At 46.3% G+C, this 25,343-nt stretch overlaps 1 protein-coding gene across 1 annotated transcript; it reads left to right on the forward strand.

The window, feature by feature from the left end:
* The first annotated feature begins 20,120 nt into the window (after nucleotides 1–20,120).
* LOC124663093 (GDSL esterase/lipase At5g45670-like) lies at nucleotides 20,121–22,982 on the forward strand. Its single transcript, XM_047200839.1, has 4 exons — nucleotides 20,121–20,367; nucleotides 21,931–22,055; nucleotides 22,164–22,662; nucleotides 22,759–22,982. The coding sequence occupies exons 1-4, from the start codon at nucleotides 20,121–20,123 to the stop codon at nucleotides 22,980–22,982; spliced, it is 1,095 nt and encodes a 364-aa protein (XP_047056795.1).
* The last annotated feature ends 2,361 nt before the right edge of the window (nucleotides 22,983–25,343 follow it).

The raw sequence follows: 25,343 nt of genomic DNA on the forward strand, positions 1-25,343 counted from the left end.
CCTTCATCGAGACGCCGCCGCCGCCGATCCCATCTCGGGGGATTCCGGAGATCTCCTCCGGCACCCTCGCCGGAGAGGGGATTCATCTCCCGGAGGACTCTACACCGCCATGGTCGCCTCCGGAGTGATGAGTGAGTAGTTCACCCCTGGACTATGGGTCCATAGCAGTAGCTAGATGGTTGTCTTCTCCTCATTGTGCTTCATTGTTGGATCTTGTGAGCTGCCTAACATGATCAAGATCATCTATCCGTAATTCTCTATGTTGTGTTTGTCGGGATCCGATGGATAGAGAATACCATGTCATGTTAATTATCAAGTTATTACATATGTGTTGTTTATGATCTTGCATGCTCTCCGTTACTAGTAGAGGCTCGGCCAAGTTTTTACTTTTAACTCCAAGAGGGAGTATTTATGCTCGATAGTGGGTTCATGCCTGCATTGACACCCGGGACAGGGACAGAAAGTTCTAAGGTTGTGTTGTGCTATTGCCACTAGGGATAAAACATTGGCGCTATGTCCGAGGATGTCGTTGTTGATTACATTACGCACCATACTTAATGCAATTGTCTGTTGCTTTGCAACTTAATACTGGAAGGGGTTCGGATGATAACCTGAAGGTTTACTTTTTAGGCATAGATGCGATTGGATGGCGGTCTATGTACTTTGTCGTAATGCCCAATTAAATCTCACTATACTTATCATATCATGTATGTGCATTGTTATGCCCTCTCTATTTGTCAATTGCCCGACCGTAATTTGTTCACCCAACATGCTTTTATCTTATGGGAGAGACACCTCTAGTGAACTCGTGGACCCCGGTCCATTCTTTTATACTGAAATACAAATCTGCTGCAATACTTGTTTTTACTAATTTCTCTCGCAAACAATCATCTTCCACACAATACGGTTAATCCTTTGTTACAGCAAGCCGGTGAGATTGACAACCTCACTGTTTCGTTGGGGCAAAGTACTTTGGTTGTGTTGTGCAGGTTCCACGTTGGCGCCGGAATCTCCGGTGTTGCGCCGCACTACATCCCGCCGCCATCAACCTTCAACGTGCTTCTTGGCTCCTCCTGGTTCGATAAACCTTGGTTTCTTCTCGAGGGAAAACTTGCCGCTGTGCGCATCATACCTTCCTCTTGGGGTTGCCCAACGAACGTGTGAAATACACGCCATCAAGCATATTTTCCGGCGCTCGTTGCCGGGAGATCAAGACACGCTGCAAGGGGAGTCTCCACTTCTCAATCTCTTTACTTTGTTTTTGTCTTGCTTTATTTTATTTACTACTTTGTTTGCTGCACTTATATCAAAACACAAAAAAATAGTTGCTAGCTTTACTTTATTTACTGTCTTGTTTGCTATATCAAAAACACAAAAAAATTAGTTTACTTGCATTTATTTTATCTAGTTTGCTTTATTTACTATTGCTAAAATGGCCAACCCTGAAAATACTAAGTTGTGTGACTTCACTAGCACAAATAATAATGATTTCCTATGCACACCTATTGCTCCACTCGCTACTACAAGCAGAATTCTTTGAAATTAAACCCGCTTTACTTAATCTTGTCATGAGAGAGCAATTTTCCGGTGTTAGTTCGATGATGCTGCTGCCCATCTCAATAATTTTGTTGAACTATGTGAAATGCAAAAATATAAAGATGTAGATGGTGACATTATAAAATTAAAATTGTTCCCTTTCTCATTAAGAGGAAGAGCTAAAGATTGGTTGCTATCTCTCGCCTAAGAATAGTATTGATTCCTGGACTAAATGCAAGGATGCTTTTATTGGTAGATATTATCCCCTGCTAAAATTATATCTTTGAGGAGTAGCATAATGAATTTTAAACAATTAGATAATGAACATGTTGCTCAAGCTTGGGAAAGAATGAAATCTCTCGGTTAAAAATTGCCCAACCCATGGACTCGACTACTTGGATGATCATCCAAACCTTCTATGCAGGACTAAATTTTTCTTCGCGGAATTTATTGGATTCAGCTGCTGGAGGTACCTTTATGTCCATCACTCTTGGTGAAGCAACAAAGCTTCTTGATAATATGATGGTTAATTATTCGAATGGCACACGGAAAGAGCTCCACAAGGTAAGAAGGTAAATTCTGTTGAAGAATCCTCTTCCTTGAATGATAAGGTTGATGCTATTATGTCTATGCTTGCGAATGATAGGACTAATGTTGATCCTAATAATGTTCCATTAGCCTCATTGGTTGCCCAAGAAGAACATGTTGATGTAAACTTCATTAAAAATAATAATTTCAACAACAATGCTTATCCGAACAATTCTAGTAATAACTATAGGCCATATCCTTATAATAATGGTAATGGTTATGCTAATTCTTATGGGAATTCTTACAACAATAATAGGAATACACCCCCTGGACTTGAAGCTATGCTTAAAGAATTTATTAGTACACAAACTGCCTTTAACAAATCTGTTGAGGAAAAGCACAATAAAATTGATATTCTCGTTTCTAGAGTTGATAGTCTTGCCTCTGATGTTGATCTTTTGAAATCGAAAGTTATGCCTAATAGGGATATTGAAAATAAAATTGTTACTACAGCAAATGCCATCCAAGTTAGAATTAATGAGAATATAAGATTAATGGCTGAACTGCGTGCTAGGTGGGATAGAGAAGAAAATGAAAAACTAGCTAAAAAGGAAAATGTAGCTAAAGTTTGGACTATTACCACCACTAGCAATGCTAATGATTCATATGTTGCTGCACCTCCTACTATCAATGGTAAAATAATTGGTGTTGGCGATGCTTCTACTCCTAGTGCAAAGCGCGCAAAATTACCTGAAACCGCTAAAACCGCCGAAACCGCTTGTGATAAACCGCTGAAATTTTTTCCAACCTTGGGGATGATAATCCCATTGCTTTAGATTGTAATGATTTAGATTTTGATGATTGCCACATCTCTGAAGTTATAAAGTTCTTGCAAAAACTTGCTAAGAGTCCCAATGCTAGCGCTATAAATTTGGCTTTCACAAAACATATTACAAATGCTCTCATAAAAGCTAGAGAAGAGAAACTAAAACTTGAAACTTCTATTCCTAGAAAGCTAGAGGATGGTTGGGAGCCCATCATTAAAATGAGAGTCAAAGATTTTGATTGTAATGCTTTATGTGATCTTGGTGCAAGTATTTCTGTTATGCCTAAAAAAGTCTATGATATGCTTGACTTGTTGTTGACTGCCAAAACCCACCGGCGGGCAGCGGCCTTGTCAACACTGTAGAGCCGGAGGGAGCCTAGAGCTGCGGCTGGCTGAGACCCCTCCGAGCGACGGCCCGCAATGCTCTTCTGGTCACACGCGGCGTTGCGAAGTGCAGGGCGTGCCACCCGACCTATACCCGGTCGGGAAGGTGATGAAGTTGCCTCGCTTAGTTTCCCGCAGGGCATACATGTAAACGTTAAATACGAGCCTCGATCGGCTCTCAAAGTTATCCCGTGAATCGGCTCAAAGAGCCGATCCACCCATGATCCGTACGGGGTGCACGAATACTTGGTGGTCCCGCTTGATCAAGATGAAGCTAATGAGATCTACGACAATTTAGGGTTTTCACCGCATAACCGGATCATCCTACTCCAGGTTGGGCCTTGCGGCCACGCACGGTGCTCGTAAGCCGATCCTAAACAAGGCCAAAAACCAACACGAAGTTGATCCTAGGAACATCCCGTTTAGGACTTGCGAACGCCACCCTACGTGCCACCGGATCCTCCCCCCATTGTAAGGCCAAACTATTGCGGATATTAAACTAATCCTTGTAGAACAAGGAGCAATCGTAACGGATCAGATCTACTAAATAATGATCAAGCGGGTGCCGCCCCCACACCCGAGATAGGCGTGAGGACGGCTAGATATGCAAGGGTTGCACTACGTAAGCATGCTTAAACGAAGAACAATGCTAACCCTAACACATCTAATGATAACTACGTTGCTCGCCATCAAAAACGCTTCAGTACGAGCAACGCATGAACAACGTAGGCTTAGTGCTGCCTAGATCGCAAGATGCGATCTAGGCAGCATGTCGCTACCTGATAGAAACCCTCGAGACGAAGGAGTTGGCGATGCGCCGAGATTGGTTTGTTTTTGGGGTTGAACGTGAGTTGTTGTTTATTCCATAAACCCTAGATACATATTTATAGTCCAGGGGACTTTCTAATTGAGGCGTGCACCTAACCGTGCACGGGTAAAACTCTAACTTCTAAATTAAGATGCGATCTACTATAATACGTATACACGGGAAATTTAGCCCAAACTTGGTACACAAGGCCGATTCACGTATTTCTTCCATGTATATTCTTCAAACCCATCTTGATCGCGGCCCACCTCTCGATCCGGTCAAATTCCGGTGATAACACATGCCCCCTGGTTTTGGAAATGACATTTCCAAAATCATTATGCTTTTCCTTTGTCGGGTCATGTCGTGGCAGAGCAGTAACCGCCGATTGTTAGCTGGATCGACGCCCAATGAGCCGATAGCAACGCATTGGTCTCTCATAATCCGTCCTTCATCTTCTTCGACCGATGACTCGAGACCCGGTGACACTCCTCCGCAAAATTCACCATCCTCGAAGAAGGTTGCTACACGAGACCAGCCGATGATACTCCAATTGGCTTCTAGAAACAGTAACATTTACCAGTGCCGGTTGCCCCCGAGTCTCGCTCAAGGTGAAACGGAGACGAGGATACACAAATTAGCCGAATGGACCTCGGGCTTGATCATGTCCGAGGGCACTATCATGCGCAGCCGCCCGATTTGAACGAAATCGGCTCTCCGGAGGAGAGGACCTTCGGGGTGAGCTGCCCCCCGAGTTTCTTCAATCCAAATGCCATGACTACATATTCAAACAAGCCCATTGAACCCGGTACTCGAATGCAGCCTTGTGTATATCTTCTGGATATTGTCAACATAAAGTAATATAACAAGTGCAATATGCAAGTATGTAGGAATCAATGCACAGCTTAACACAAGTGTTTGCTTTTTAGATAGAAGGAAATGGGTAAACGGACTCAACAATAAAAGTAGAAGAAAGGCCCTTCGCAGAGGGAAGCATGGATTGCTATATTTGTGCTAGAGCTTTTATTTTGAAAACATGAAACAATTTTGTCAACGGTAGTAATAAAGCATATGAGTTATGAAAGTTATATCTTACAAGTTGCAAGCCTCATGCATAGTATACTAATAGTGCCCGCACCTTGCGCTAATTAGCTTGGACTACCGGATCTTTGCAATGCACATGTTTTAACCAAGTGTCACAATGGGGTACCTCCATGCCGCCTGTACAAAGGTCTAAGGAGAAAGCTCGCATTTTGGATTTCTCGCTTTTGATTATTCTCAACTTAGACATCCATACCGGGACAACATGGACAACAGATAATGGACTCCTCTTTAATGCATAAGCATGTGGCAACAATTATTATTCTCATATGAGATTGAGGATATATGTCCAAAACTGAAACTTCCACCATGATTCATGGCTTTAGTTAGCGGCCCAATGTTCTTCTCTAACAAATGCATGCTCCAACCATTAAGGTGGTAGATCTCTCTTACTTCGTACAAGACGGACATGCATAGCAACTCACATGATATTCAACAAGGAATAGTTGATGGCGTCCCCGTAAACATGGTTATCGCACAACAAGCAACTTAATAAGAGATAAAGTGCATAAGTACATATTCAATACCACAATAGTTTTTAAGCTATTTGTCCCATGAGCTATATATTGCAAAGGTGAATGATGGAATTTTAAAGGTAGCACTCAAGCAATTTACTTTGGAATGGCGGATGAATACCATGTAGTAGGTAGGTATGGTGGACACAAATGGCATAGTGGTTGGCTCAAGGATTTTGGATGCATGAGAATTATTCCCTCTCGATACAAGGTTTAGGCTAGCAAGGTGTTTAAAGCAAACACAAGTATGAACCGGTACAGCAAAACTCACATAAAAGACATATTGAAAGCATTATAAGACTCTATACCGTCTTCATTGTTGTACCTTTATCATCATATCGAAGCCGATCGCTTGAACCGGCCTCCTCTTTGGCAGTATGCCGACTTGCTCTCTCAAGATTATGCTGTGGCGGCTTGCCAGCCCTGCCATGCTGATACCAAAGGAGAACTCTGGCTCCCTTATGGAGTGGCTGGGATCCACCATGTTGACGCCAGGCCACGGGCGTGCGTTCCCATAGAGCTTGACATCGTGTGAGCGGGTACTTTCAAAGGAGCCGATGAGTTCGGCTTCGAGGACTGTCTTGATCTCGTCATGCTTCTTCTTGAGCTTATCAGGCAGATCCTCGTACTTGACCGGAGTGCTTTCCGCCATCTCGGATGTAGATGGCGATGCGGTGGATGTCGAAGATTGTCCCACCGGGCGTGCTGTAATGTGTTGACCGCCAAAACCCACCGGCGGGCAGCGGCCTTGTCAACACTCGTAGAGCCGGGGGAGCCTAGAGCTGCGGCTGGCCGAGACCCCTCCGAGCGACGGCCCGCAATGCTCTTCTCGGTCACACGCGGCGTTGCGAAGTGCAAGGGCGTGCCACCTGACCTATACCTGGTCGGAAGGTGATGAAGATTGCCTCGCTTAGTTTCCCGCAGTGGCATACATGTAAACGTTAAATACGAGCCTCGATCGGCTCTCGAGTTATCCCGTGAATCGGCTCAAAGAGCCGATCCACCCATGATCCGTACGGGGTGCACGAATACTTGGTGGTCCTGCTTGATCAAGATGAAGCTAATGAGATCTACGACGATTTAGGGTTTTCACCGCATAACCGGATCATCCTACTCCGAGGTTGGGCCTTGCGGCCACGCACGGTGCTCGTAAGTCGATCCTAAACAAGGCCAAAAAACCAACACGAAGTTGATCCTAGGAACATCCCGTTTAGGACTTGCGAACGCCACCCTACGTGCCACCGGATCCTCCCCCCATTGTAAGGCCAAACTATTGCAGATATTAAACTAATCCTTGTAGAACAAGGAGCAATCGTAACGGATCAGATCTACTAAATAATGATCAAGCGGGTGCCGCCCCCACACCTGAGATAGGCGTGAGGACGGCTAGATATGCAAGGGTTGCACTACGTAAGCATGCTTAAACGAAGAACAATGCTAACCCTAACACATCTAATGATAACTACGTTGCTCGCCATCAAAAGCGCTTCAAGTACGAGCAACGCATGAACAACGTGGCTTAGTGCTGCCTAGATCGCAAGATGCGATCTAGGCAGCATGTCGCTTACCTGATAGAAACCCTCGAGACGAAGGAGTTGGCGATGCGCCGAGATTGGTTTGTTTTTGGGGTTGAACGTGAGTTGTTGTTTATTCCATAAACCCTAGATACATATTTATAGTCCAGGGGACTTTCTAATTGAGGCGTGCACCTAACCGTGCACGGGTAAAACTCTAACTTCTAAATTAAGATGCGATCTACTATAATACAGATACAGGGGCAATTTAGCCCAAACTTGGTACACAAGGCCGATTCACGTATTTCTTCCATGTATATTCTTCAAACCCATCTTGATCGCGGCCCACCTCTGATCCGGTCAAATTCTGGTGATAACACTTGTCACCATTGAAAAACTGTTATTTGGATGTTAATCTCGCTGATAATGCTAAAAAGAAACCTTTGGGGAAAGTTGATAATGTTCATATTATGGTTAACAATAACCTTGTCCCCGTTGATTTTGTTGTCTTGGATATTGAATGCAATGCATCTTGCCCCATTATATTGGGAAGACCTTTTCTTCGAACCGTTGGTGCTACTATTGATATGAAGGAAGGTAATATTAAATATCAATTTACTCTCAAGAAAGGTATGGAACACTTCCCTAGAAAGAGAATGAAGTTACCTTATGATTCTATTATTAGAACAAATTATGATGTTGATGCTTCGTCTCTTGATGTTACTTGATATACACTTTCTCGCGCCTAGCCGAAAGGCGTTAAAGAAAAGCGCTTATGGGAGACAACCCATGTTTTTACTCCAGTATTTTTGTTTTATATTTGTGTCTTGGAAGTTGTTTACTACTGTAGCAACCTCTCCTTATCTTAGTTTTATGTTTTGTTGTGCCAAGTAAAGTCTTTGATAGAAAAGTAAGTACTAGATTTGGATTACTGCGCTAGCTTCCAGATTTCTTTGTCTGTCACGAATCTGGGTCTATCTCCCCGTAGATAGCTCAGAAAATTAAGCCAATTTACGAGCATGATCCTCAGATATGTACGCAACTTTCATTCAATTTGAGCATTTTCGTTTGAGCAAGTCTGGTGGCCTAATAAAATCCATCTTTACGGACTGTTCGTTTTTGACAGATTCTGTCTTTTATTTCGCATTGCCTCTTTTTCTATGTTGGATGAATTTCTTTGATCCACTAATGTCCAAGTAGCTTTATGCAATGTCCAGAAGTGTTAAGAATGATTGTGTCACCTCTGAACATGTGAATTTTTATTATGCACTAACCCTCTAATGAGTTGTTTCGAGTTTGGTGTGGATGAAGTTTTCAAGGATCAAGAGAGGAGTATGATGCAATATGATCAAGGAGAGTGAAAGCTCTAAGCTTGGGGATGCCCCGGTGGTTCACCCCCGCATATTTTAAGAAGACTCAAGCGTTTAAGCTTGGGGATGCCCAAGGCATCCCCTTCTTCATCGACAACATTATCAAGTTCCTCCCCCGAAACTATATTTTTATTCCGTCACATCTTATGCACTTTGCTTGGAGCGTCGGTTTGTTTTTGTTTTTTGTTTTGTTTGAATAAAATGGATCCTAGCATTCACTTTATGGAGAGAGACACGCTCCGCTGTAGCATATGGACAAATATGTCCTTAGGCTCTACTCATAGTATTCATGGCGAAGTTTCTTCTTCGTTAAATTGCTATATGGTTGGAATTGGAAAATGCTACATGTAGTAACTCTAAAATGTCTTGGATAATTTGATACTTGGCAATTGTTGTGCTCATGTTTAAGCTCTTGCATCATATACTTTGCACCCATTAATGAAGAAATACTTAGAGCTTGCTAATTTGGTTTGCATATTTGGTTTCTCTAGAGTCTAGATAACATCTAGTATTGAGTTTTGAACAACAAGGAAGACGGTATGGAGTCTTATAATGTTTATCATATGTCTTTTACGTGAGTTTTGCTGTACCGTTCATCCTTGTGTTTGTTTCAAATAACCTTGCTAGCCTAAACCTTGTATCGAGAGGGAATACTTCTCATGCATCCCAAATACTTGAGCCAACCACTATGCCATTTGTGTCCACCATACCTACCTACTACATGGTATTTATCCGCCATTCCAAAGTAAATTGCTTGAGTGCTACCTTTAAAATTCCATCATTCACCTTTGCAATATATAGCTCATGGGACAAATAGCTTAAAAACTATTGTGGTATTGAATATGTACTTATGCACTTTATCTCTTATTAAGTTGCTTGTTGTGCGATAACCATGTTTCGGGGACGCCATCAACTATTCTTTGTTGAATATCATGTGAGTTGCTATGCATGTCCGTCTTGTCTCAAGCAAGAGAGATCTACCACCTTCATGGTTGGAGCATGCATATTTTTAGAGAAGAACTTTGGGCCGCTAACTAAAGCCATGATTCATGGTGGAAGTTTCAGCTTTGGACATATATCCTCAATCTCATATGAGAATAATAATTGTTGCCACATGCTTATGCATTAAAGAGGAGTCCATTATCTCGTTGTCCATGTTGTCCCGGTATGGATGTCTAAGTTGAGAATAATCAAAAGCGAGAAATCCAAAATGCGAGCTTTCTCCTTAGACCTTTGTACAGAGCGGCATGGAGGTACCCCATTGTGACACTTGGTCAAAACATGTGCATTGCAAAGATCCGGTAGTCCAAGTTAATTAGGACAAGGTGCGGGCACTATTAGTATACTATGCATGAGACTTGCAACTTGTAAGATATAATGTACATAACTCATATGCTTTATTACTACCGTTGACAAAATTGTTTCATGTTTTCAAAATAAAAGCTCTAGCACAAATATAGCAATCGATGCTTTCCTCTTTGAAGGACCATTCTCTTTACTTTTATGTTGAGTCAGTTCACCTATCTCTCTCCACCTCAAGAAGCAAACACTTGTGTGAACTGTGCATTGATTCCTACATACTTGCATATTGTACTTGTTATATTACTCTATGTTGACTATTATCCATGAGATATACATGTTACAAGTTGAAAGCAACCGCTGAAACTTAATCTTCCTTTGTGTTGCTTCAATACCTTTACTTTGATTTATTGCTTTATGAGTTAACTCTTATGCAAGACTTATTAATACTTGTCTTGAAGTGCTATTCATGAAAAGTCTTTGCTTTATGATTCACTTGTTTACTCATGTCATTACCATTGTTTTGATCGTTGCATTCACTACATATGTTTACAAATAGTATGATCAAGGTTATGATGGCATATCACTTCAGAAATTATCTTTGTTATCGTTTTACCTGCTCGGGACGAGCGTAACTAAGCTTGGGGATGCTTGATACGTCTCCGACGTATCGATAATTTCTTATGTTCTATGCCATATTATTGATGATACCTACATGTTTTATGCACACTTTATGTCATATTCGTGCATTTTCTCGGAACTAACCTATTAACAAGATGCCGAAGTGCCGCTTCCGTTTTCTGCTGTTTTTGGTTTCGTAAATCCTAGTAACGAAATATTCTCGGAATTGGACGAAACGAAGACCCGTGGGCCTATTTTTCCACGGAGCTTCCGTAAGACCGAAGAACATACGAAGTGGGGCCACGAGGTGGCGACACCACAAGGCGGCGCGGCCTAGGGGGCCCGCGCCGCCCTATGGTGTGGCCCCCTCGTCAGCCCCCGACTCGCCCTTCCGCCTACTTAAAGCCTCCGTCGCGAAACCCCCGATGCGAAAAACCACGATACGGAAAACCTTACCGAGACGCCGCCGCCGCCGATCCCATCTCGGGGGATTCTGAGATCTCCTCCGGCACCCTCCCGGAGAGGGGATTCATCTCCCGGAGGACTCTACACCACCATGGTCGCCTCCGGAGTGATGAGTGAGTAGTTCACCCCCGGACTATGGGTCCATAGCAGTAGCTAGATGGTTGTCTTCTCCTCATTGTGCTTCATTGTTGGATCTTGTGCGCTGCCTAACATGATCAAGATCATCTATCCGTAATTCTCTATGTTGTGTTTGTCGGGATCCGATGGATAGAGAATACCATGTCATGTTAATTATCAAGTTATTACATATGTGTTGTTTATGATCTTGCATGCTCTCCGTTACTAGTAGAGGCTCGGCCAAGTTTTTACTTTTAACTCCAAGAGGGAGTATTTATGCTCGATAGTGGGTTCATGCCCGCATTGACACCGGGACAAAGGACGTAAAGTTCTAAGGTTGTGTTGTGCTCGTTGCCACTAGGGATAAAACATTGGCGCTATGTCCGAGGATGTAGTTGTTGATTACATTACGCACCATACTTAATGCAATTGTCTCGTTGCTTTGCAACTTAATACCGGAAGGGGTTCGGATGATAACCCGAAGGTGGACTTTTTAGGCATAGATGCAGCTTGGATGGCGGTCTATGTACTTTGTCGTAATGCCCAATTAAATCTCACTATACTTATCATGTCATGTATGTGCATTGTTATGCCCTCTCTATTTTTCAATTGCCCGACCGTAATTTGTTCACCCAACATGCTTTTATCTTATGGGAGAGACACCTCTAGTGAACTCGTGGACCCCGGTCCATTCTTTTATACCGAAATACAAATCTGCCGCAATACTTGTTTTTACTAATTTCTCTCGCAAACAATCATCTTCCACACAATACGGTTAATCCTTTGTTACAGCAAGCCGGTGAGATTGACAACCTCACTGTTTCGTTGGGGCAAAGTACTTTGGTTGTGTTGTGCAGGTTCCACGTTGGCGCCGGAATCTCCGGTGTTGCGCCGCACTACATCCCGCCGCCATCAACCTTCAACGTGCTTCTTGGCTCCTCCTCGGTTCGATAAACCTTGGTTTCTTTCTGAGGGAAAACTTGCTGCTGTGCGCATCATACCTTCCTCTTGGGGTTGCCCAACGAACGTGTGAAATACACGCCATCAGATATCACAAGCATCATTAGAATTATCACATATGGGAGATAAAATATCATCAGAGCAAATTTTCTCCTCTAAAACTGGGGGATTAAAAAGATCATAAAAACTAGCTTCCCCAAGCTTAGACTTTTCCATAGTATTAGCAATAATAGTGTTTCAAACATTCATACTAATAACATTACCATTAGCATGCAAATAAAGTTTCATAGGTTTTTTAATTTTCTCTTCAAACATCTCATGTCCTAACTCAAGATAAATACTATAAAGCTCTCTGTTTTTGTTGTTGTTTTCCATTAAGCCTAACTAGTGAAAATAAAAACAATAAACAAAAATATATAATTGCATAATCTAAAGGAAATAACTTCAAGCACTCACCAGCAACTAGAAGACTTAGTAGCCAGAGGATGTGAGTACATTTTACCTTACCTCCCTGGCAACGACGTCAGAAAAAAGCTTGATGTCTACGCACGCTTCTATTCACGTAGATAGTGTTGGGCCTCCAAGTGCCGAGGTTTGTAGAACAGCAGCAAGTTTACCTTAAGTGGATCACCCAAGGTTTATCGACCTCAGGGAGGTAGAGGTTAAAGATATCCCTCTCAAGCAACCCTGCAATTCTAATACAAGAAGTCTCTTGTATCCCCAACACACCCAATACACTTGTCAGATGTATAGGTGCACTAATTCAGCAAAGAGATAGTGAAATACAATTAATATGGATGATTTTAAGTGGTAATTGCAACCTGAAATAAAAATGGCAGCAATCAAACATGTAGCAGAACTGATTGTAAACGGTGTTTCAATGCTTGGAAAAAAGGCCTAGGGATCATACTTTCACTAGTGAACACTCTTAACAATGATATCATAATTGAATACATAAATATTATCTCTTCATTATGCTACTCTAAACCACTCTCATGTTGGATAACAAACACAAATTCACCGCATAGGGCTGCATAAGCATACCTTAAAGTTCGCGTTCCCAATCTATGAACGCCCCACGCTATCACTTTGAGCATACAAAGATGGTACTAACAAGACACCACAATTCTAAGTATTGAGACACACACGGTATGCACACCGTCACCTTCACACCGTGGGACAAGGTGTCCCCGGAGATCACATAATAAAACCACTTGAGTAGCATAATAGTTGAAGAATAACATCTACTTGTTCAACTAGATTACAAAGCTCGCGGTCACATAAAGATCATATCATGAGAGAGAGAAATAGACCACATAGCTATCGGTAAAGCCCTCAGCCTTGGGGGAGAACTCCTCCCTCCTCATGATGGGAGGCGGCAACAAAGATGAATATGGCAGTGGAGTCGATGGAGATGGCTCCCGGGGCAATTCCCCATCCCGGCAGATTGCCGGAATAGAGACTTCCGTCCCCTGAAACTTGTCTGCAACGTCGGCGGAGCTACAGAACTTTTCGTGGACGGAGGCTGGATCCTTTAGGTTTTTTCCGAGATCGTGAATAAATAGGAGGAAGGGTGAGGTCGGTGGGTACTTGGGGGACCCACACCACCCCATGGCGCGCCCAGGGCCTGGGCCACGCCATGACCTGGTGTGGCCGCCTCGCGGAGCCCCTTCGTCTTTCCTCTGGACTCCGTCTTCGTTACGGTAAAATAGGAACTTCGGCTTTTGCTTCGTCCAATTTCGAGAATATTTCCTATACAACTTTTCTGAAATACAAAACAGTAGAAAATAGGGAACTAGCACTGTGGCAACTTGTCAATAGGTTAGTTCCGGAAAATGTATAAAAATGCAACGAAGTGTAAACAAAATATATAGAAATTGGTGTAAAACTAGCATGGAGCATCAAAAAACATAGATACGTTTGCAACGTATCAGTGTGCCACCGATTTGGGTTGACGGTGAAGGCTGGATCGTCGCAGACGTTTGGCGGCAGGTAAATCCTCCTGCGCCAGACCTCGGCGCTCCTCTCCGGCTCGCGAAGAGGCACCGGCGGGACAGGCACCCAACGGTAGCTGAGCCGCAGCCACCGCCAGGAAGATGCACGTCCCTCCAGCGATGGCACACCAACCAGTTGGCGTGCAGAACCCGCGCCACCTCGACGGGCTGCGGAGCCCTATTCAGCCGCGCGTCCTTCTTGGTGCCGCTGTTGGACGCCTTAGAGTCATGATTTTTCTTTTCCATGGTGGATGCGGCAGCGGAGGGAAGGTGTCCGTGGTCTAGGCAATGGCAGGGACGACGTCCGGCGCCTTTTTAAAGGCCGGGCGCGCGCGGGACACGATGCCATTGATAGCGGCGCAGAAGCCCAGCCGCCGCCCTCCAGTCCTGATGCGGAAGAGGAAGCGGCGCCATTGACGGCGAAGGCTGCCCCGCAGACGCGGAAGCGATGCAACCGAAACAGGTCGCTGCCAAGCGGGCATGTGGGAAAAGCCTGCGGACACTCGGCGCGACCGCACAACGTCGACGCAAATATTTGCCACGTTTGCGTCTCCGCGGATGGCTCAGTCACTATGCGTCGGGCTGGTCCCAGACGTATTTTTTGACCATGCGGACGCAAACGGCTCCTTGTTTGTGTCGCCCCATTGGGGCATCTCCAACGGGGCGACGCAAACGGAAGTTGAGCGACCGTTTATGTCCGCGGGGTCGAAAAATGCGTCGGGTCCCTACTCCAGCGGGGCGACGCAAAGTGACCAGGCCGTCTCCGGTGACGCAAACCTGGCCCAAATATGCGCCTCGGATGCGTATCTGCGGACGCTGCGCGGATGCGCATACTGTCCGCTCATGTTTGGCGGACGTTTCGTCGGGCCCGCCTGGCAGCGACCCTGGCTCGATGCGTCTTCTCAGGCGCGCCAGCGAGTAGCGCTGCTGCTGCGTCGCTTCGGCAGTCTGCACCATGTTAATGGCGATGCCTCGACTGCCGAGCGGCCGCCGCCCACCTCCGCCAACGCAGTAATGGCGATGACACGCGTCCCGCGCCCATCGCCTGCCTCCAGCCTATATAAAGCGGGCGCGCGCTCTTCTTCCTCATCCACTCCTCCACACAAATCCTAGCCGCCACAAGGTCCACCGTAGCGCCTTCCTGCGACGCAGCCAGCCCTGCGAGGAAGTCCATGGCGGGTCCAGGAGGCCGGAGAGGCGGTCGGGCCATGGGCCTGGACGCCCCCGGAGCCGGGGCCACCGAGGTGGAGCAGCTACGACCCTACGGTTGCCGTCGCCTACGCCCTCCTCGTCTTCGCAGGAGGAGCGATGCTTCGAGTTCTTCCTCCGCATCGATGATGACCCCCTCGGCATCAAGCGGCTCCCGGACAAGTTTGCCGAGTTCATCGATGGCGACGAGTTGGCCCAGTTGCAGCTACGGGAGGCCAGCTGCAACTTCTGCCGGTGGCATGTCGTGGTCCTTTTCGACGGGCAGGGCAAGATGTACCTGCACACGGGATGGGAAAAGTTCCTTCGCGACCTCACACTCGTGCCCGACTGCCAGCTCACCTTCCTCTACGAGGGGCACGACGAGATGATCGTCAAGGTGTTCGACGACACATCCTGCCGCAGGCACTACCACACCGGCGAGTCCGGATCGAACACCGATAGTTAGAGTTGTTAGAGTGTTCTTTCTTTGCAGCGAGTATGACCACGAGCCAATTGAAGCCAGTAGTGGCGGTTTCCGTATGTCCTCCCTTGGTGGAAACAACAGGCCTATAAATACTAGCTGGATTTTTCAGTTTGGGTGATTAAGTGTGTCCGAGAGTGTTCTTTCTTGGCAGGGAACATACGAAACCAACATTAGTTAGGTTTTCTCATTTTGCAATGTTCTAGTTTGTGTAAACCAATATAAGGCGTCTAAGAACTGGTCAATAGTCAAACTTTACTAACTTTGACTAAATATAAGAAAAATATATTTACATCTACAATATTGAATGGACATATTAAGAAAATATAATTTACGGTCATGTTGTAAATGTTTATATTTTTCTGTATAAACTTGGTCAACTTAAAAAACGTTGACTTTTGACTAATCCTTAGACGCCTTACTTTTTAGGACGGAGGGAGTATGTATTAGTTTGTGTAAAATCATGTTCCTAATTATGTATTAGTTTGTAAAACGATGTTTCTAATTATGTATGTATTAGTTTGTGTAATGTTTGTAACTATGTTTATATACGGCGAAGAGGAAAAAATAAGTAGAAAAAATACGTCGGGTCGTTGAAGTCACCCAGACGCAAACGGTCACGTGAACAAAAATGAATACTTTTATATCTGTAAACCGACGCAAACACACGTGTGTGAATAATTTAGACGTCTAAAATAGGTGACCCCTAGCGCCACAACGATCCGCCGGGGCGCTGCATGTACCTAGTTCTCTGATCGATCCGCGTCATATGGCGCTGGAACTTTCCATGCAATGCAACTGCAAGGTGGCCTCCGCCGCATTTACGCGCTTCTAGCGGCGAACCGTACGTACGTGAATGGCGCCCTCGAGGTATAGCGCTGTGCACACGCCGAATTCAAGGAGATCGGGCAAGGCAGATAAACGCTGTAGTATGGGGCCGAGCCAGCGCTTCTGCCTGGTCTTGCACCGGCGGATGACAGACGTCAAAGTTTAGAAAGAGAGAAATGCTCGGATCTTCCGTATCTCTCTACCAAATCGGTGCAATAAATTTTGGAGTTACGTACAGGTCAAAATGTAGTGGTGCTACTAATCAAGGATGTGGGCCTAGCTTGACGGCCGTGAATCGGTGATTCCATATTTTCCATGCATGTGTCGTGTCCCAGGACCAGGAGGACACCCCTAAATTTTCCCATGCACCCCTAGCTAGACTGATCATGTTTTACGTCAAACACAGTATGCCCTTAAACTGTTTTTCTAAACAACAAGGCAAAATATTGCCATTTTCGTCAGATAAGAAGTTCAGAGGTTTCGAACAAATGCATAGGAGGAATCCATGAACTTTACGATGGCCTACTCTCTCGGGATCACATTACACACGAACTTAGCCCCGGGTATGCTCCACATTCTAGCTAGCCTCCTCTTTGACCTTTGTGATGATTGTCATTGCCATTGAAGCATGGTTACGGAAGATCCGAGCATTTCTCTCTTTCTAAACTTTCCAACACACCAGCATGAGCACTGAGGGCATGGCCTGAAACTGGATCTTAACCATTCCTATGGCCCAAAGCAAAGGCCGGCCGTCAATCATTTGCGACAACCATACGTAAATTGAGATCTCAACAACAACCAGCTGAATAAATGTACGTAGTAACGCGTTTGCTTATCTGAACCGGGTAGCAGGGGGTCCGGGTGCATGGGCCGGAGCCTCTTCGTTCATAATTTCAGGCTGCTGACGTGGTCGGAGTACTATACATGATTGAGCACCGGTGCACATGAATACATGGCATGTGACTCGAAGCACCCAAGTTGCGAAGCTGATGCTAGAACATATCAATCAATGTACTTTCTACTCAACGCGCTGTGCATGTATGCTCGAGACCACCCTATAAAAATGATTCAAGTAATACTGCAAGAGTAGAACCAGAGTTATTTTCTTAGGCTTTTTTATTTAAATGATATGTATAGAAAATTTGTAGGATTAAATCTTATAGTAGAAAATTTTCCTATGATGGTTGTTTGATTTATCGGATTGATTCTCATAGGATTTTTTTCTAAAGATATTTTTTGCACTAGATTTCATAGGAAGTTTAACATTCACTCATACCTCTTTTTCAGAATTCTTTACTTCTCCTGTGCTGGAATCAAATAAACTTTAGGGCCTATTTCATTTGCGGGATTCTTAGAACATGGAAATAGGAAAACTTCAAGATTTAAAATGTGGCTAGTTGAATCCTAGCTAATTTGAAACATGTGGGATATTTAATAAGTAGTGTTTGACTCAGAGGAAAAACGAAGAAAATGTAACATGAGGTTTGACTGGATGGAAATATTCCTCCAAAACATAGTGCAATACAATCCTATAAAAAAAGTCATATACATTCATACGGATTCCAATCCTATGAATCAAACAAGGCACATATGGACAATTGCAAAGGATGAAATTCGTACAAAACTCATATGGCATTCCTTTGAATGAAACGAGCCCTTAGTTCATATGAATTCCTACAAGGTTGGAGTGAGCATGACAATGCAATCATACTTTTTTTGCTATTTGTATGTTTTTCCTATTCTACGAATCAAGCATGCTCTTGTTCTTTCTCTTCAAAATTATCGTAAAAATAAAGTGCCAATATGCATATCGAATTATCAGCATGCATGTGCGGATACATGTATACCACTAAAACCGCAGAAACGGCAAAACATGCATAGGGTAAATACGAACCACGTCAATTTGGTGTCCTCTGCGTCTGGCATCCGATTGAACAGACATTCAGAGCTTGTTTCAGTCAAAGGAATCTTATGGAAATTTTGTAGGATTTTGATTCGTAGGATTGGATCCTTAGAAATGCATAGGATTTTTTTATATAGAATTGTATTGCAATATGTTTTTGAGAAAAAATTCTATCCACTGAAAGTTCATGTTACAGTTCCTTTAATTTTTTGTGAATCAAAGGCTAATTGAAAAAACATTTCTGTAAATTTTAAATCATTTAGAATTTAACTGAACATAGTATTCTAACCCTGCGGTTCTTCTATTCCTAGTACATTCTAAAAATCATACGCCAAACAAGGTCTCGGTGGGAGGGGAATGACGGAAGAGGCCGACATCCTGCGAATCCCCCAGCCGTTTTTTTTTTTTGAGAACCACATATTTCATTAATCGAAAACCAAGTTACATGAAGTAACACATGTGGAAACTAAAAGACAAACCGGGATAAAATGATTATCCTGAATTTGCAGATAAAATCCTAAAAGATCGAGAAATACAAAACGATCTCTAGGGTTTCCTGCAACCACCGTAGCCAGCGGCCGCCGTCCAATTCCAACGCCGCCGAGATGGACGCAAGAAGTGACGCCGAGCCTCCACCATTGCAAGATCCAAAAAAGCACCATCGCCAACGAGGCTTTGTGAGTCGATGAACGAGCCTCGCCGCAAGCGCGCGAGGCACATGTCGGCCGTGGCACGTCGACCGGGGACGCCCCGTGCTGTCTTGGACCAAGATACGCCGCCTCCCATCGACGAAGTCGGAGAAGAACCGCATACCAACCACCTCCGGACCAACATCTTCGCTCCGGAAGAACCACCTCGCCCGGCCCCGGCCGCCGCCGTGGATAACGACAAGCGCCGGTGACACGTCGAGAAACGGATCTCGCCGGATCCGAAGACCGGCGAGAAAACCAAGCTGCCAACCCGAAAGATCGACAAGCACACGTTGCCAACAACTCCGAGACGCCGCCGTGAAGGTCGCCGCCGGTGTGGGAGTGGAGTTGAGGCAGATTTATTTGCCCGGGCGTCGCTCCCACCACCCCAACGACGCACCACAGCAGCCAAGCCCTAACTACAAAACGGAGGAGGAACGAGGTCCCCTCTCCCTCCTGCCGCTGGAGCGGCAAGCGGAGGGAGAGGGGCCCAGATCTCAACGCGGTGGAGATTGGATCTGGCCGCCGCCTGGTCTCCAGGGAGTTGGGCGATGTCTCGATCTGGCGCATCACCCCCCCCCCCAGCCGTTCTGCGTTGCAGCTTTCACCATGCATCGGCATGCCGCCCTCGCGGCTCGCGGTACCGTGATCACCGGGCGCGTGTCGACCAATCAATTCGCCTCCGCGGCACGGCCCTGACCCAACCGTGACTGCTCCAACCATGCACCCACATGCATGCGCTGCGAGATAGCCCGATCCGGACGACTTCCGGGGACGTCTACACTGCAGAACTACAGTCTACAGTCTACCGTGGCCAATACCTGATCTAGCCAACGATGACATCAAGCTGCCCTATAAATAAGACTCGAATGTGTCGGCCTCTTCCGGTCTCGATCGAACACATCCTTCTTCTACCTACCTACAGCAACCCACCGCCGCCGGCCCGCCGGAACGCTTCAGGGCTAAGCTAGCTAGCGCGTTTGCGGCGGCGAGAAAATGGAGCGTGTGACCTCGTCGTGGCTGCCGCCGCTGCTGTTGGTGCTGCTTCTCGTGGCCGCATCCGGCGCCCACGCCGACCCGCAGGTGCCGTGCTACTTCGTGTTCGGGGACTCGCTGGTGGACAACGGCAACAACAACGACATCGCGTCGCTGGCGCGGGCCAACTACCCGCCCTACGGCATCGACTTCGCCGCCGGAGCCACCGGCCGATTCAGCAACGGCCTCACCACCGTCGACGCCATCTGTAAGCTAGCGTCGCCTACTACTAGCAGCTCCTCCTCCTCTTCCTACTCCTAGATCTTCCCCGTGTTTTCGCTCTCGTAAAGCTAGGTGCTTTTCTGGTTTCTGAGCTGCATGCGGCGTGGTTTAGTTATCTTCTCACGATATCATCGCGGCATGTGTTTTTTACACTTCACTAAACATCCAGGAGTTGCCCAGTACGTGCGCAGTAGTAGCTCCGTTTAGCTAGTACAATTTCCTAGTCTGCACAGATCGACTGAATGAGTGAATGTACGAGGTGTTTGTGTGGTCCTTGTGAAGACTAGACGCTTCTAGTAAGTGCCAACTCAGATGATGTCATCTTCATGCAATCCCAGACCATTTACTTGCCGTGATGACCATGTCCATATGCTAGCTGGTATAGCTAGTTTCGGACTCTTTGCGCTGTATAAAGGCAAAGTCCATGGCGCACACGGGCAGAAATGTTGTCTGGTTGAGTAGCGCGCGCGCAGAGGGATGCTGGGAAACTCGAAGCAGTTAAGCAGGTAACCAGTAGCCAAAGCAGCCCGTGACTAGCTCTGCCTGCAGATAGATGAGTGCTGGAGCGGAAGGCTAAAAAGCAGTCATGTGTGCAAGCGCGTGACTATCTGCTAAAGACTACCAAACTACAAAAGACTATAGTTTTTTTGAGAGCAACCATGTATTTCATTAATAGAAAAACAAGTTACATGAGTACACAAACATGGAAACTTTCAGACAGATCAGGAGAAAATAGTTGTCCGAAAAACTTTACAAAAAATTCCTAAAGGATAAAAAACAAAACTATCCCTCTGGTTTTTGCACTCGCCGAAGACAGCGGCCGCTGCCAAACTCCAACGCCGCCTAAACGCACGTTGGAAGAGACACCGGGCCTCCATCATTGCTAGATCCAAGAGAGTACCATCGCCAACAAGGCTTTGTGAATCGATAAACATACCCGCTGCAGGTAGCAAAACACATGTTGTTGTGGCACGTCAACCGGGACATCGCGTGCTATCTTGAACCAAGATCCACAACATTCCATTGACAAAATCAGAGAATAATGACAGATTCACTGCCTCCGGACCAACATCCTTACTCCAGAGCATCCATGTGTCTCCTCTCATGAAACGAACGGCACGAGCGAACCTTATGTTAGACTACTCTAGTTAAGTTGGTCATAGAGGTCACTTACCTAAGCTGCATATGTGGATAAGTCGATTCTTTTTCTGGCGTGCTAATGATCTACTACTGACTAAGGCCTATTTAAAAAGAAATATCTCTTTTGCTAGTTCTAGATTAACCGAGTATTAAGTTAGTTCAAGATCAGACTCTAGATCCGTTAGATTTGTATTGTGATTCATGCACATGAGAATTGCACCCGTATGCAATTACAATTTCTTCTTCCAGTTACACATGAATCGGGTGATCGAGAATTAAATTAGAGCTAGATCAACCGAGAATAAAATCTGGTGATTAAACGAAAAGAACACTGATTTTTTTAACGAAACGGACTTTAAATCTATTAATAATCATCAACGACGCTAAACTAATTTGTTGTTGTTTTCAGCTCGTCTTCTGGGCTTCGACGACTACATCCCCGCGTTCGCGGGTGCAAGCAGCGATCAGCTCCTCTCCGGCGTCAACTTCGCCTCCGCCGCCGCCGGAATCAGGGACGAGACCGGCCAGCAGCTGGCACGTGCTCGACCACAAACCTTTCTTCTTGGTTTACGGAAACCTGATTTCTCTCCTTGAAATGTGGTCTAACGAATGTACGCTGCAAAACACGATATGCGCGTGCAGGGCCAGCGCATCCCCTTGGGCGGGCAGCTCCAGAACTACCAGAATTTGGTGCGGCAGGTGGTGAGCATCCTAGGCGACGAGGACTCGGCGGCGAACCACCTGAGTCAGTGCATCTTCACGGTGGGCATGGGCAGCAACGACTACCTCAACAACTACTTCATGCCCACCGTGTACGGCACCAGCCGGCAGTACACGCCGGAGCAGTACGCAGACGTGCTCGCCAACCAGTACGCGCAGCAGCTCAGGGCCCTGTACAACAATGGCGCCAGGAAGGTGGCGCTGATGGGGGTGGGGCAGGTCGGGTGCAGCCCGAACGAGCTTGCGCAGCAGAGCCCCGACGGCGTCACCTGCGTGGAGCAGATCAACAGCGCCATCGAGATCTTCAACCAGAAGGTGGTAAACCTCGTGGACCAGTTCAACACGCTGCCGGGCGCGCACTTCACCTACATCAACGCCTACGGGATCTTCCAGGACATCCTCAGATCACCAGGGTCGCATGGTAATTGACCAAGAAGTTCCGTGAAATGTTCATCCATGTCTGTGCTGGAATCAGCTAGCTGACCGACGAACGAAATCGTACGTTTCGGCTGTGCAGGTTTGACGGTGACGAACACGGGGTGCTGCGGGGTGGGGAGGAACAACGGGCAGGTGACGTGCCTGCCCTACCAGACGCCGTGCGCCAACAGGGCCGAGTACCTCTTCTGGGACGCCTTCCACCCGTCGGAGGCGGCCAACATCCTCGTCGGACGGAGGGCCTACAGTGCCGCGCTGCCGTCCGACGTCCACCCCGTCGACCTGCAGACGCTTGCTCAGCTCTAGTCCATGCATTATCAAGAGCTGGAAGGAGTCAAGACCAACATTTATACACTAGCTTTCGCTTGCCTGACTCAATTGTCGTTGTGGAGTGATACGAGTTTTCATTACTTGGGTGCCATGCGATCGACGTGCAAGATACGCGTGCATCGATCTGAACTACTTATATGAGTAGTATATGCTATAGCTACACCTCCCTTTTTTGCTATAAGTGTAATTAAGGATTCATCCGTTGGTGTGTGCTTCATTCTATAACTCAATTTCAAGAAATATTTTTATTTGAACATTTGTGATGACTCAGTTTCAATGTAATCCTGATGAAGGCGTTAGCGGTGCAGTTCGGCGATTTGCACAAAAATAACCCAAAAGTGAAAGAAAAGCACAGACTAACCCTCCGGCGAAACTATTTCACCAATCTAACCCTTTTGTGTGGCGCCCTCCCACGGACGCCACACATGCCCATGTGGCTCCCCTCCTGCCGGCGCCACTGTCCCAGCCGACGTGGCCCCCTCGCCGCTGAGCTGGTGCGCCCATCCGACGTGGCAGCATGTGTGGCGCCCCTCCCAACGGCGCCACACATGCACTTGTAATCCCCCAAAACATACTGTGAGACAAATCCTCTGGGACTTAGCCGTTTTGCGAGGCTCGATGTGTGGCGCCGATGCCACGGGCGCCACACTAGCCTGTGTGGCGCCGATGCCACGGGCGCCACACATAGAGGCTCGCGAAAACGGCTAAGGACTTATCGTCCGGAGCCCCCGGATGTTTTCGACCCAATGGTTCATATAAGTTGGCATGTGTGGCGCCGATGCCACGGGCGCCACACTAGCACTTGTGGCGCCGGTGTGAAGGGCGCCACACATGGACTTGTGTTGAAAACATGAAAAATCCTACCAAACTCCAACGAGTTACGAGTACAACATTGGACACAACAAGTAGCAATTTCATGACATACACATATAACACTTCATAGGTCACATTGTAGCACGTAGATTCAAACAACAAGTAGCATTACAGACCATGGTTTGAAATGACATAGGGTTCACAAATCGATACTTATGAATATAGAGTTCACAACAACACATAGCACATCCTAGTAGCGTCCTCGACGTGCCGTCCTCGCGGGCTGCTTCCGGACGGCCATCCTCTTCGTCCGCTGTCGTGGCTGTTGTTGCTGCTGCTCCTGCTCCTCGTCCTGCTCCTCCTGCTCCTCCTCCTCCTCCTCATCTGAAGAGAACGGCTCGTTGTTCCTCATCCTCGACAAAGCTGATCTCCGCGGCGGCCCGTCATCCTCCTCAGTGACAACCTTCTTTCCTCGGTTGACATAATCTTCCGGAGTGTACCGGTTTGGAGCCTTGCCCCTTGGCTTCAACTGGTAAGCTGACCGTGGGGCTTGCTTGGAGGTATGCTTTGGAAGTATGCCTTGACTCAGAATTAGGTCGTCCTCAGGAGGAATCTTCAGAAACATGAACACATGAGATTACAAAAGTTGAAATTAGTAAGAACATGTTTGACAGCAACAAAATAGTCCATACCTGCGGTTCTTCGAAGAGGAGGATGTAGGGATTTCGCCTTCGCGGCAACCTAGCAAGTTCGCTAACCGCCGCATCTTTCGTGCGGTGTTCCGCGTCAAGGAACTCATGGTTACAAAGCCACCGAACATAATAGTGTACATTCAAAGTTGGTGATCATACCTTAATGAAATGTCGCAACGGTCCGACAGGTTTTTCTTCTCTACCGCTCTGCTCCCATATAATCTCGCACTCCTCGAGCTGTTTTTGGATCTCCTCCCGCCGTGACAAACATAGCATACACAATTTAAGCGAGCACATGGCAATCTAGATGATGTACAATTTAGTGAGAGAATCCATTACCACGAAGTTCAGCTCGGAAGCAATAGAAGTCGATCTCCCTCTGCGAGCAAAGGTGTCGTGCTGGCTTTGCCCAACCTCATCGAACTGGATGGGGTCGTCCAAGATCTCCTCAGGATACGCGTGCTTAACTAACTCGATACGCGTGTTCTCATGGAACCACTGGAGGTAGTTGTTGAAAGCGGCCAAGTCGTGAGGCACAATCCGCTCGGGGCCAGCATTCCGTGCCGCTTCCAAACAGTGTTGGAACGCTGCGATGTGGCCGCTATGATGGATCGGCCAATTTGTGATCTTCCTCTGCCGCTGCCTATCAAGCCTGCAAGAATCAACAAGTTAGTTTGTACCTCTTCTATCAAGAATCTTCCATCGCATGATTCCAGAAGTTTACCTATGAAGCGCCTTGTCCGTGTCTTGCCACAGTGGTGAGCACTCCTGATACAGCCCAAACTGTCTCATCACTCTTTGCGGCTGTTGGTGTTCAACAAGCCACATGCAT

The sequence above is a fragment of the Lolium rigidum genome, chromosome 6, assembly GCF_022539505.1.
Source record: "Lolium rigidum isolate FL_2022 chromosome 6, APGP_CSIRO_Lrig_0.1, whole genome shotgun sequence".
Taxonomy (NCBI): domain Eukaryota; kingdom Viridiplantae; phylum Streptophyta; class Magnoliopsida; order Poales; family Poaceae; genus Lolium; species Lolium rigidum.